This window comes from Leptidea sinapis, chromosome 3 (assembly GCF_905404315.1).
Source record: "Leptidea sinapis chromosome 3, ilLepSina1.1, whole genome shotgun sequence".
Lineage (NCBI taxonomy): Eukaryota > Metazoa > Arthropoda > Insecta > Lepidoptera > Pieridae > Leptidea > Leptidea sinapis.
In genome coordinates, this window is record NC_066267.1 from 8,128,574 (window position 1) to 8,142,856 (window position 14,283).

Below are 14,283 nucleotides of genomic sequence, written 5' to 3' on the forward strand. Positions count from 1 at the left end.
AACAACAGTTCCGCGGCCTATAACAAAGACTGCGAAATATGTTGCACCATCGTATTCCTTGGCATAGTTAAAGTTAAAAAGTGAATTATCAAGTCAATATCGAATATTTATATGAAAATTTTGACAGGTCGCTATTAAGCCATTTAACATTGCTTTAATCGGCGAAAATAGGACGGTTACGGTTATCAGTTAAAGTTATCAACATCATATTATAAAGATTGTCAAATGGTGCAACACATTTTTTGCTTAAGCGGTACATTTACATTTTTGTTAATAATAAATTTAGTTAGTGCAAGCCAGCCTTAAACAATTTATATTATTTACTACTAGCCGACCCAGCTGAAAATCGGAGCATTACTTTTTGTGTTATCGCGAACAGACAGACAGACGGACACTGCAGAGGACTTTGTTTTATATTCTGTAGTGATATAATAAAGTATCTAGATATATACGAGTAGATATCTATATGATTTATGTTTTACATTTTGAATATTAATTAATTTATTCTATGATTAATTTCAGGTTGCATATTCTTCTCGGTCTTCTTCTTGTTGGATTTTCCGGATACACCACGATAGAGGTGATGGAGTACAAAGCGAAGAAACATCACCATAAGGAGAGGAACTTCGAACTTGTGAGCAAAACTGAACAATGAAGATATTGCTACAATTAATTTTCAGGCGTTAAAAAAATTGTTAAGGTTGGGAATCTTTGTTTCGCCTTTATGTATACGAGACGAAATGACTTTTTGTTACGTATCGCTCTCTAGATAGTTTTTTTTAGTAATTAACGATAGCTTGATGCTTTGATTTAGAAGTAGGCTTAACAGTCTTAGATACGATGACATTTCAAGTAAAATGCCGGCTCCTATTTAATTTTGAAATTTATATCTAATTATATTATCTAATAAATAGCTGACCCGGCAAATGTTGTTTTGCCATATTGCGATATAAAAAATATATAATTTAAGTAAACCATTGTGAATCTATGGATGGTACAGAATAATATAAAAATGTCCATTAAAAACAGAGGTTAAATCATAATCAAATAAAATTTTGTCAATAAAATTAAAATAAATATTTGGGGGTGGATCACCCTCATCATTTAGGAGTATGAAAAATAGATGGTGGTCGATTCTCAGACCTACCCAATATGCACACAAATTTCATACAAATCAGATCAGACGTTTCGGAGGAGTTTGGTAACAACATCGCAACACGAGATTTTTATATATTAGATAAAAAAAAGCACAAGACACAAGATGACTCAAGAAAGTCAGGCTAGCTATAGGAAGCCTATACTAGATTGTCCATCGCTAAGAAGCGAGGGTTTAAAATCGTTAAAAAATTTAAAAATAAATATTTTATTTAAACTTTGCATTTAAGCTGAGATCTATAGAGCGGACTTAGACTTTGCGCAGACTTTACTTACGTAAGCCGTTGCTGATAATGATATAACGCGAACTTAACTTTTGTATTCGGCTAGTAGCTATCTGTAGATAGTATACTGGGAACGGCCGTTAGTTAACCTCAGTATAATTTCAACTGTCAAATGTCAAAAAACGAAATAAACGTTATGCTAGGCTTACACGTAGCTATGTTTTCCGTAAGTAAAGTCTGAGCAAAGTCTAAGTACACTCAGTAGATCACAGCCTAAGTATAACATCAAATAATTATATGAAAAATGAAATGTATTGTGAATTACCTAGTACGACCATAAGTTCTATTACAAATAAAATACATTTATTTGATATAACAAAAATTAACAAAACTTTATATGTATTTATTTATTGAAGTCTCAGCAAACATTAAATATAATTATATACTAAGTGAATATTTTGGCTTCATTTCAGGCCTTTAATTTAATCTGTCTGTTTCCATTGGATATAGTCACTTGTTCTAGATTTTTCTTAATTAACTCGATATCAGCGTGTCATTTAGAGCAGGTCATGTATCTAAAACTGACCATAATCCAAGGAGTTTGTATCTAGGCTAGACGAGGGCCAGTCTTCAGGTCTCATAAACTCCGGAACATTGACTTCCAGCTAAAGGTTGTACGTGCCTTCTGACCAGGTGCAGAAGAAGGACTTCTTGCCGGAAAGTTCAAGGTACATTAAAAAAAATTAGCTTCTTGTTCTTTTTACTACTAGTTTAGGGGTAAGATGATACACGTTTTCGTTAAAGTCCACTTTTTAGAAGTTATACCTACCCGCATCCCTACCACTTGTTACCCCCCATTTGTTTCAATGTGATTTTATACCCGCCAAACGACGAGATTTCTCAAATTCGTGTGTTTATATCAAATCAAATCAAAATTTTTTTTTTGATAACAAACTAACGTTTCTGCCTCATATTGATAATGCTATTAATAAATCTTCAAAAAATGCTAGGCTTCATCATCCGTAACTGTAAAAAATTCCGCAATCCAACAACTAAAATAACCCTGTATAATGCTTATGTGCGCAGTTATCTAGAATACTGTAGCATCGTTTGGTCTCCTCAATACAACATTCACCAATTAAGAGATGAACGCATTCAAAAACGGTTCTTATGGCACCTTGCTTTTTCTTGTGGGATACATAAGCAATTGCCATCGTACTGCGATAAGTTGAGACACTTTAACTTGAAAAGTCTTTCTGTTCGACGACAAATGCTAGATCTAATATTTTTATACAAAATAATCAGAAATCAGTTCGACAGTCCATCACTCGTGCACTCCATCAGCTTACGAGTTCCCCGCCGAGTACCAAGGCGTGCGCAGGTCGGAGCTGGCCTGTTCCATCAGCCATTTTCCAAAACTAACCTTAAGCAATTTTCTCCCATACCACGTCTATCAAGAACTTATAACTCCATCTGTGGTGAAGTAGATATTTTTAAAGATTCTTTACCTGCTTTTAAAAAAAATATTACGAGATTGTTAGGCGCCAAAATATGATAAATATTCTTCTTCTTCTTTTCTTTTCATATACGTATCTTGATTTTATAATTTCTGCTTTATTTTATATAATTGTTTTCTTGGTGTCACGGAAGCAAAGACTGTGCATGTTGTGACACCTTAATTTGTTGTACATTCAACTCATTATTTGTTAATATTTGATATATTTTAAGCATATTAGAATGTAACAACTACTGGTTGTCCTTTAAATAAATAAATAAAATCACTTTATTCACGTAGGTCACGGAAATGACACTTATGAATGTCAAAAAAAAATTTTTGTTATTGAATCTACCGCTACTTCGTTTACTCTTTAGAGTTGAGCTAATGAAGAAGTAGCAAGAAACTCATTGCCAGTGATTGTAATGCTACGCCCTGAATAACTTCTGATTAGATGATTTTTAAAATGAGAGGTAACTTACTTGTACTTGATTTAAGAGGAAACTTCAAATTAGATGAATTTCAAAATGAGTTTAGTAGATTTATTCAGAAGAAACCTACCTATCTAAACTTATTAAGATTGCAATATTTGCAAGACTTATTTATAGAGCCACTTAAGTTTTCAACTAAAATTGGACCAACTATTGTAAGTCGTATACATGTTTAAGTATCTAAGTTATCATGTTTTTTTTTTTATCTTATAATATGGTCTGCCTAGTGAGAATATATAATTATATAGTACCTGAAATTTAAATGAATTTTATATCGATTAGACAATAAGGCTTTTTAAATGTTCCTAGTGATTTGAAATAAAAGTCAGTAAAACAATTTCATGACATGTTTTATTTTCTCCTTCACATATATACTTAATGTGGACCGAACTTAATCAGCGATTAAGATCTAAGTACAAATTAACTAAATATTAATAATTACTTATTAGTTTTACAGAAAAACAATTGACTGCGAATAATATTGAAACATAAGACTCATTCTTAACTACTTATACTTTATAATAATATATACTTTGACAATAAAAAAGGACGTATTAAAATTTGAGGCCATTTTAAATTCAATTATTTCTCGTAGCATGCCATTGCATGAAAAAATCAAAAAATTTTAATCCTTAAAGTAAAATGCAGGCTGGATACAACACAAAATATATAACACATAATAAGTAAATGAGTATGTCATTATTATCTCTTATTTTTATTAATATACCTTCATTTAATTATGTGCTATATAGTTTGTATGAAGCATTTAATCTTTTTTTTTTATAAGAATTACTCATACTTTATGTATTAACGATATTATTTTCATTTAAAATATCAACCAGTCAAATTGTCAAGAAATAAAATATTCAACAACTATCATCTAAAAATTCGTTGTTTATTAATTATTAACAATATAGTTACGTTTTTATTATTGTCCGTTTAAAGCGCAGAACCGTAATACTATAACTGTACAAATACAAATATAGGTACAATCAATTCATTTTCGGAAGACCTGTATTAAGGCACAAAAGTTTTTGTTCCGGCTTATAATCACAACGTTGCATTTAGCACCAAATTTTGAAATTACTCTATTATACTATGATTTAAATAGTTACATATAATTATAGAAAATATTGTGTATACATATTAATAACGAAATCCGTTTTAAAATATTACGTACTACTTTTACATTGTGTATCGTTTAATTATTTTGGCAATTACGGAGATTACCACAGTTTGTTAACTAACTAACTGTTTAACATCGAAAAGAGCATCTTTGGTCACAACCCAAGTTTCTTTCAAAACTTCAAGACGTTTTTTTAAGAAAGTACCCTATCTATAGTACTATTCTAAAACATCTATAGTAAGCATTGATATACATTTTGTACTACAACCAACAATTCTCTTTCGATGCATTCTTGCTTGTATAAATTACAAGTATATACAGATACTATAGTAATCAAGAACATGCTCTATATACAAGTAAAAAAAATGTTTGAGACAAAATACGGTTGGAGACTATATGTTTCAGTTTCATTATTACATTATAGTAGTCGCAAAGATTCATTTACATTTGAATATAATTTTGTAGGATCAAGAATTTTTAAGATTAAGTTACCTTTTTAGGTATCAGGATTTGTACTGATTTTTTTAAGTAAAGAGTATCAAATGGACTAGTAGCCCATACTAGTTAAATTATCAACCGTATATCTGAATCAAACACAAATGTATAACAAACAACATAATGTTAATGAGCCTTATTCAGGTGTGGTTCAAAATAAATGCTATATAATGATACAATATTAAAATGTGATGTTAATTACATCTGATTACTCTACAGCATTAAAAATTATATACACTCTTCTACCACGACTCTGGGTCTAGTAGGTAGCCTCAAAAGTTTTTACAAAGGCTATCTATGTACACAAACTTAGCTAAATAATCGCTAGGAAGGCCAGTAGCACCGAAAACTTTTCACAATCTAGTCTTACAAGTTGGTTACTTAATCTACACAACACAAAATTATATAGTGACGGAAATTAACCGAATACAGAAATCATTTTGGACGGCAACACAATTATATACATATAAACACTAAACACTAATCCTAGCACGTTAAGTAGACATTAAATGCAAAAATCTATGAACAGGAAGACTTCGGGAGCCAAATGACTATACACTATAAGGTAAGTACCTTAAGCAAGTGCTTAAGGTAAGGCTTTCACTGGCATGAACGAAGACCAGTTTTTTATATAGATGACATTTATTGTTCTAATTAAAGCAGCGTTAGATAAGATCGGCCTATTGGTTACATTTTACATAAAATATGAGTTTAATAACCGGTTTCTAAGCTGCAATTCAACTCTGTACGCCTTACAGCTTAATCGTATTTAAGCTTTAGTTAAGGCGTTTAAATTAACTTGGTGCAATCGGCCTTTAAAGTGCCGTCATATTTTATCTACCATGCAACCAATAGGGAAACGAATAAACGGTTGAAACGCTTTTTTGGAAGACAAAAGCGAACTAGCTTGGACTGGTGGTGTTGCTTCTTGGTTCTGGTTTGAGAGCTGATCCATTGATTTTGGGTGTATTTGGAGTAAGAGGTGCTGCGAGGAGCGTGCTGGCCTGGCACTGCGCGCAAGGCTCGAGTCTCCTTGCCAGGACTGCTCTGAGTTTCAGCGCTGGCCCCAGCTTCATCTGCAGCATGCCAGTAAGGTGGTCTTCGGTGAGAAGTGATATTCCGGCGCCGTCAATTCTTTGCTCTCGGAAGTTCTGCAAAGACGGAAAAAATAATTTATTAGCACTTTTAAGCAATACTTCAAAATAAGTGATACGCCCTGCTCATAACAATGTAGCACCCCTAAAACCGCAAAATCGGACAATGATTTCCATGACAATCGGTCCTGGGCGGCCCTCATACAATATTCCGGCGATCTTGACCAGATCATCGGTCCATCCAGTGGGGGGCCTGGCCTACCAACACTACGTCTTCCGGTAGGTGGTCGCCATTCAAAGACTTTACTGCACCAACGGCTATCAGTCCGTCGAGCTATGTGCCCTGCCCACTGCCACTTCAGTTTCACAACCATCTGAACTACGGCTTTCAGAAGAAAGTAGGAACGGATCTCGTTATTTATGATTCGATTTCGCAGGCAAACTCCGACCTCAACTCCTCTCCATTACCCTGTGAGCGACCATGACTCACAGGGCGCATAGTTAGCGACCAAGTCTCTGTTAAATATATTTAATTAAGACCCATAATATATTATTGTTTGTAGGTTCGCCTACGCCTTTCTGTCTGCCAGTAATTTCATTAATTACAATTCCATTTGTATAATTTAAAATGTATTGCGCTCTTTAAACATTTTCTAGAACCTACTACCTATCTGATGTGCAACGGGAGTGAATGTTTTATTCTCTCATAAAATGTTTATATGAAAACATTAGGCAACCGTAGAAAGTATACGGCCAAATGATTATTTTTAACGATTTAATTAAGCTGTTATTAATAACGATGCTTTAGAATCGCTCGCGCCGGGGGACCAAGCATTATGTTCGCCATTACACTGACCAGACATATTAGGCCATAAACATTTTTCTTAATACAATGTTAAAATAAATTCTTAGTTAATACAAACGGTAATATAACGATAATATTAATGTGTCATGGAATTCCATCTCTCTCTACTTAATTATAAAGTTATTTTAATGGAAGAGAGAGACAAAGGAGCGTCGGGGTCACTTTATTTTAAGTGGTAGACCAATAAGGAATAAAAAGAGCAATGCCCGCAATTTTAGGTGGATGTTCAATCTTTTATTGAAAGTGTCCATGTTGTATCGACCTGAAAATCCCGCGAGGAAAGTTCATTGTAGTTGTGTTGAAGAAGGATCCTTGAAAACGGCACTCTAAAAGACGCCACACAACCAAATATATATTTTTTATGTTAATATGGGACGAGACAAGCAGGACGTTCAGCTCGTAATTAATAAGCCCTGCCCATTACAATGCAGTGCCCCTCAGTATTCTAGAAAAACCCAAAAATTTTGAGCGGCACTACAATTGCGCTCGTCACCTTGAGACATAAGATGTTAAGTCTCGTTTGCTCAGTAATTTCACTAGCTACGGCACCCTTCTGACCGAAACACATTAATGCTTACACATTAATGCTTACACAGTAATGTTTCATGGCAGAAATAGGGGCCGTTTTATGTTAATGCTTAAAGAGCTTCAAAAGTATTGAACCTATGCCTGCCGTTTCTACTTTTAGACACGACATTTAATACACACATAACATAAAAATTTACAATAATTAAAAACAAAACTCAAGTTCGCCAGTGACTCGGCGGGAATGTTAAAACAAAAAAGGTTGACGCGGGTTGTGGGAAGCTGTGGCAAAGTTAAGAGTTTATTATCGGTCGCCGGTCGCGGTACCGGGCCGTCAGTGCACCTGTCGTGTCACGAAGCCTTATATATCGATGTACTACGATCAACGCATCTTGATCATATCGATTAACTAATACTCATTTAATTTAATTATACTCAACTCAAACTTTACTTAAATAACAGTTTTAATTATTCAAGTATGAATTATAGATTACCTTTTAATATTAAACGTAAAATATTATATTGTTACACAACATACATCGAAGCAGTTTCGTTCATAAAATTATGGGTCTGCATTTATCTTAGTACATAATTTAAAAGCTATTTTCTCATAAATATAAGGAAAGGTTTCTCTTTTGGGAAGCTAAATATAAATAGTTAAATATGCTTTTGTATTGCTAAGTTTACTCAAACTACATGCGCCATATATATCAATTTCAGAAAAGACAGGATAGACATAATTTGCTTTGCTCGTAAAACTTAGATATGTATTAACTATTAATACACAAATTGTGTATTTTCCGTCTCATTCGAATTCAACGTGAAGTTGCTAGTGTTCTTCTATGAATTTCTGTCTTATCTAGCTAATAATTGATGAAACTATTTCCTGCTATTCAAAACAAAATCCGTCATAATTTTGTTAAGTACTCTCACACCGCACGTATTCAACCGTGCAACACCTTAACGGTATACCGTGGAAATCTTTACTCGGGATGTTTTTCACAGCGACGCAATTAGTTAACTGAGCGACAAAGCAGGCGAGACGAATGCAAAGTATCAAGACGAACCGTTCACGGCAGCACGGGTCGCGGCCGCAGCGTCCACCGACCTGTCATCTCGACAGGAACGTTGACAAAAACCCGCGCCGCCTACGTGACGTCCTGCGCCCCCCTCACCCACCCTGCCCCCGCCGGCTCATCTTCACGCTTGACCACTTTTTATCGCGCGACATTTGCCCGGAGTTCGATCCGTGTCATCCGACTCGAATACTTTTTCTATCGAATTGTGGCGGTCGATTTTCATATTTTTTTTTACTCGTTTTAAGCATCAGTCTAAGTACAGCGGTAGCGAGTGCTCGCTTGATTGCTCATCATCCGAAGATGATTTAGGGCTGTCACTTCTCAATACTTTGTAATATTTATCTCAATCACTTGAGTACATTAACTTAAGGTATATTAAGCGTACATTAATGATAATAAATAATAAGCCTCCACAAGGACATAAATAAAATAAAATAGTTAGTATAATCTTTATCTGTTATTCTGTTATCTGTTTGTCTGTAGGGTAGGGTGGGGCTAGTTGAGCATAGGGGCAAGTTGGGCTATACGAACAATGTTCGTAAAATGTACGCAAAAATTACAGAATTGATTTAATTAAAATTTTGCAAAATGTTTAACAAATATAGGCTACATAATTTCACACCAGATGACAATTAGTGATCTGTTGATGACTAGTAGTTTTGATGTGTTTATGAGTCAGTATATACTTAAAATTAGTTACATTCAAAGTTTCGATAAAATTTTCATTTCATATAATTATTTTGTTTAACCACTCTATTTTTGTTATATGTAATATTTTTAAACTAGATTTAAACTCTAAGCCGATTTGCGCTCTAAACATTCTAGTATCAATTTCGTTGAATCGCGTCAACCGTCCATTTTTGTTTTATTTTTACCTTTTAATTTTAACCAGCAGCCGCCGGTAAAAAGCGATTGAGCACAAAAAAGGTCTATGAATAATTAAAGCGAGATAGCCTAGTAGCTACCAGGCACCAACCGCTCATGGGAACGGAATTATTTATAGTGGGCAGGTCGACTCGGCCGCGTTGGCGCCTGACACTCGTTACGAAGGACAGGTCAATTTGCGGCGCTCATTTTGATCCTTGCTTGATCGATGTTTGTATCGACTATCGACTCGAACTGTATTAAAAGCTGAATCGAGTTATCGATAAATCGGTCATTTCAATCTCCTCTTGATGGATGTTCATAATTCATATCGGGTATCTAGCTTTATTAAACTTACCAGGTAACTCGCGCACACTTAACAGTTTCGTTGAAATATATTTCGATATTATTTAATAGGTATATGTTATAGTACAAGGCACTCAACAACTATTCGAGCCATAACCTAAATATAGGTTCTGTTTGTTTTTGGGCATGCTTTTATCTTGCATATAAAATATCAAATTATTTGAATCGAATGAGAATATTAGCTTATTTATATGCCTGTATGTGTTTTTCTCTACAAAAGACTAGATGCCCCGACAGACGTTGTTCTGTTCATATTAAAAAAAAACTCTTGGAGGTGGAATTTCATAAAATCCGTTCTTAGCTGACCTCTACTCGACAGAAGGAATATTTCTACCAAATTTCAAGTCTCCACGCCTTATAGTTCCAGAGATATCGTGATGGATCAATATATAGGTGGAACTCTCTTATACTTATATATATATTGCTATACGTCTAGATAATGCCTCTTGCTCCTAGACAATCGATGAAAACCGGCCAGTATTATTACTTGAGTGTGCTTGACAAGCTACATCTTACACTCGCGATTTGTGTGTCACTTTGTGTTAGTGTGCGTGCATTGCTCAAAATATAGTTAACCTCAACTTTTTCGACGTTTGTACAGGTGTCACAATCTATCTAGACGTATAAATGATGAAGTACCTACCTTATAACAGAAGAAAGTATAGAATAAATACAAAAATAAGTTAAAAAAGGATGCGATAATTTATCAATTTGTTTGCTTGTTTATTTGGAAACGAATTTGTGTAAAAATCTGTAACAATAACCAGAAATTCTCAGACATTTTGCTCACGTCTTACAGCCGTTTTCAATAACGTATCTCTAGCTAGGCATATATTGCTGTCACCGTTTAATGACAAGATCTTATCTATCCATAGTTATGTCCAACATAGATATAGTCCAATGATATCTGCCGATAAGTTAATGAAATGTAAGTAAGCGTAAAATGATAGATTTGTCTACCTCTAGTAAGTTAAACTAAAGATAGATAGGTTATTGAAAACGGCCGTTAATCGACGCTTACAGAGTAACTTAACATGTAACAAAATGGATATCGATATATTATCATAAGGTTTTCACGCACCCGAGAACTTTTTATGTGAATTAAATAATCGACTATCAGACCGCGTTATTAATATCATATAATCTATGTTATTAATATCACAAGACGCTTATTATAGTAAGATGGACTTCTTGTTTAATATAGTGATGTTAAAATGCAAAATGTATACATTTTAAGAGTACCTACCGTACCGTATGCCTTGTATGTTATATATATGTTTGGATTTAAAAAACTTCTATAGATAATTATTTTTATAAATCAGAAACAGAAACGTACAAACTATTATATATTCGTATCCCTTGGAAGGTAAAGTAATGTAAGATCCCGACTAACGTTTTTCATTGGGAATCGTTCCAACTAACAGTTATTCGGTCAAAATGCAAATCATAGAGGATTGAAAAGGCTATTTACGAAAACAGAGCGATCTTGTTGTCAGTTATAAATTGAATTCGAGCCTTAAACTTAACCTGGCCAGCGATAGAGCCCGGAGGCATGCGTCGAAGCCAAGACAAAGGCGAGTCTGACCCCGGCATCCTTCGAAGTGTTTGGTTCGAGGGCATATTTAATTTAATGGGGGTTAGGTGGAAATATTGTTTCGGGACTGTTGCCCCGGGGTTAGAAGTGACCCACACTTTGATACCATACAATGATACTGGGCTGGAAAGTTTAATTGAGGTCTAATTCGTGGTATTTTAAATGTCTAAGAAAACGGAGAAGTATGCTCAATGTGTTTCAATAACGACAACGGTGTTTTTTATGTTATACTTCTGTTATAAATCTTAATATATATTAATCTAGTGTCCTGATGTTTGTTTCCAGTGGACTCCTAAACAAATGAACGGATTTTAAAGGGGATTACTTCAAGGAGTATAGTTTAGTAAAACTTGAGAGATAGAATAGGATAGGATATTTTTATTTCGATTTGGGACCCATTATTATTTTTATTTCCAATATATGTTTTGTATGGACATATTTTCGATGAGATAATTTAAAGACGCACGGTTTGACAGTTCTGCTGCAGTAACAATTTCATTACGACAGCAGGGTGCATATTTTGCGAAGTAATTTTTGATGTTATGATATATTATTGACAAATTCATATAAAACATTATTTTTTTTATTATATACAGGACAACGTCTGTCGGGTCAGCTAGTCAAATATATTAATGTGATGAAAAGCTTGGGTAGGAATTTGATCAAACGAATAATTATGTCGTATTAATTTAAGAAGAATAATTTATAACAAAACTCACAATACATGACGATTTCTGGTCTTTCCTTGGTCGCTAAGTATCGAATTAAGTGACGCATCAAAGTGATATTTATAAAATATCTTATTGAAATTATCATTTTATATTTTCATTTATTGAATATAATATTCTATGAACAGATATATGCCAATTTAACGAGGACTGATTTCTAAGAACAACAAACGAAACTTGAATCAATTCGGATTTAATATAAGATAAATACAAAGAAAATCTTTTAATGATCTCTGATCAGTGTATTTATAGGTTCTATATATATAGCTTCAATATAGATTTACAATTATTGTACACAAAAAATCAAATAAAGATTTATTTATTTGATTTTTTTAATTACCAAAAAGTGTATCTGAATTATCAATAAATAAATTTAAATCTTTTATTAAATGCAGACTTATGTCGAAGCTTATTACAGTATTGAAGATTATGTAAACGATATTACAATATGGAATTAAATAGTATTATAGTTGTTTTTTATGGATTATATGGTTCAGCCTTGTGTTGTTTCACTGGTTTGCATTGTTTTGAAAATATGTTTAAACTTTTATGTAATTAACATGTATGTATCTGAATTGTATTTTTTGTGAATGACGTTGACGAGCAGTCTTTTGATTTTATGTCAATAAAATATTTTCACTTTGACTTCATTAATGAATATAGTTCACACCTAATATGACGGATTTGGATTATAACAACTTACATCTGTGTAAGACTGAAAACGGAGATCTGCAATACCAGAGAGGTGTTAGCTCCATATTCCAGAAACTTCTAAGGCACCTGTCTCAGTCTATTGTAATCTTTCATCAAGTAATTCTCTTAACCTACGTCTCTTTTTTTCACAGTAGTGATTATAGTAACAAAATACTTATTTATTATATTATTTATCATATTAAAAAAAAAATCTAAAATAAATTAGGTAATTGGCATCTGTAAGTCCCAGATTTGAGTTGATGCTAAAAATAATTGAGCTTACGTCATAGTTGTAATTACAATATTTTTGATTCATTTAATCACAAGTAAGGGATTTCCGGCAATTAACTCAGCACTATCGATTTGGAAACACTGCCGTGAATGCTAGATTTTTTTTATGAAGATAAGGGACGAGACGATCAGGACGTTCAGCTGATGATAATTGATGCGCCCTGCCTATTACAATGGAGTGCCGCTCAGGATTCTTGAAACACTCCAAAAATTTTGAGCGGCACTACAACTGCGCTCGTCATCTTGAGACATAAGATGTTAAGTCTCATTTGTCCAGTGATTTCACTAGCTACGGCGACCTTCAGACCGAAACACAGTAAGTAACTACACATTACTGCTTCACGGCATAATCTAGCCGGCATCCTGTGCAAAGGAGCCTCACAGCCAAAATTAACGTAGGTAAAATTTTGTATTTCTCCAAGCTTAAATAGAATAATTGATAGTAATAAATTCACCGCTATTATTTTGTTAATTCTAACAGACATTTCGATTTCATTTGTTTTATAATGAATAATTATTAAGTGTACGATATTTGCAGCCAGCAATAAAATGTAATAACTACCCGTGTCTGACCATCAGTACACGTTGCCCGACTATAAATTTGTGATGCTTACAGCCCGTGGCCATGAACCGTTTAAATTGCGTCCGTGAAGACACAGCAGCCAGCGAACAGGTTGCGGGGGAGCAAAAAAGGTTAAAGTATGCTCCTTGGGGGTCGGAGGCGCAGCGGGGAGAACCGGGGAGGAGAGAGGAGGGGGGGAGAGGCAGGGTTGTAATGACAGGGGCGGCGTGCGCCCGCGGCGGCTACCGCGCAAATTGATGCCTGCGCCCTCTGCGATACCTTTGCTCTCGGCTTAGGGCTGCCTGTTGCCAATTATTATTAATTGTACAAATCACCGGTTTTGTTACATGTATATAGAGTATATTTTTGCCAAATAATATATGACGTTCCTAAATGTAAACTTTATTACAAGTTCATAACATTGACGTTTAACGGGGTAGTTACGCCTTTTTTATTTGGAGCATTGACTATATATTTTATACAGTTATTATAGTATATGCTTTTCTAAATTGGAAGTAAATGTTCTTTGTATAGTAGTGAATGCACTACTTACTAATAATAATAGACAGGGTGTTAGAGAAATCATGATAAAAAATATTAAGGCAGTTAAGTTGCTCGCGGTATTTCTATATTTTA

General features: G+C 34.0%; 2 protein-coding genes across 4 annotated transcripts in view; one reads left to right on the top strand and one right to left on the bottom strand.

The window, feature by feature from the left end:
* LOC126979631 (UNC93-like protein) overlaps window positions 1-2,928 on the top strand; it is a 51,342-nt gene extending 48,414 nt beyond the window's left edge. The window contains exon 11 of the mRNA XM_050829069.1: window positions 523-2,928. Within this exon, the coding sequence (XP_050685026.1) occupies window positions 523-655 (133 nt within the window). The 3' untranslated portion in view covers window positions 656-2,928. The remainder of the gene's footprint in view (window positions 1-522) is intronic.
* A 769-nt stretch (window positions 2,929-3,697) lies between these two features.
* LOC126979636 (uncharacterized) overlaps window positions 3,698-14,283 on the bottom strand; it is a 323,388-nt gene continuing 312,802 nt past the window's right edge. For all 3 annotated transcript variants that reach the window (XM_050829081.1, XM_050829084.1, XM_050829083.1), the window contains one exon: window positions 3,698-6,137. In XM_050829081.1, coding sequence (XP_050685038.1) covers window positions 5,889-6,137 — 249 coding nt within the window. In that variant the 3' untranslated portion in view covers window positions 3,698-5,888. The remainder of the gene's footprint in view (window positions 6,138-14,283) is intronic.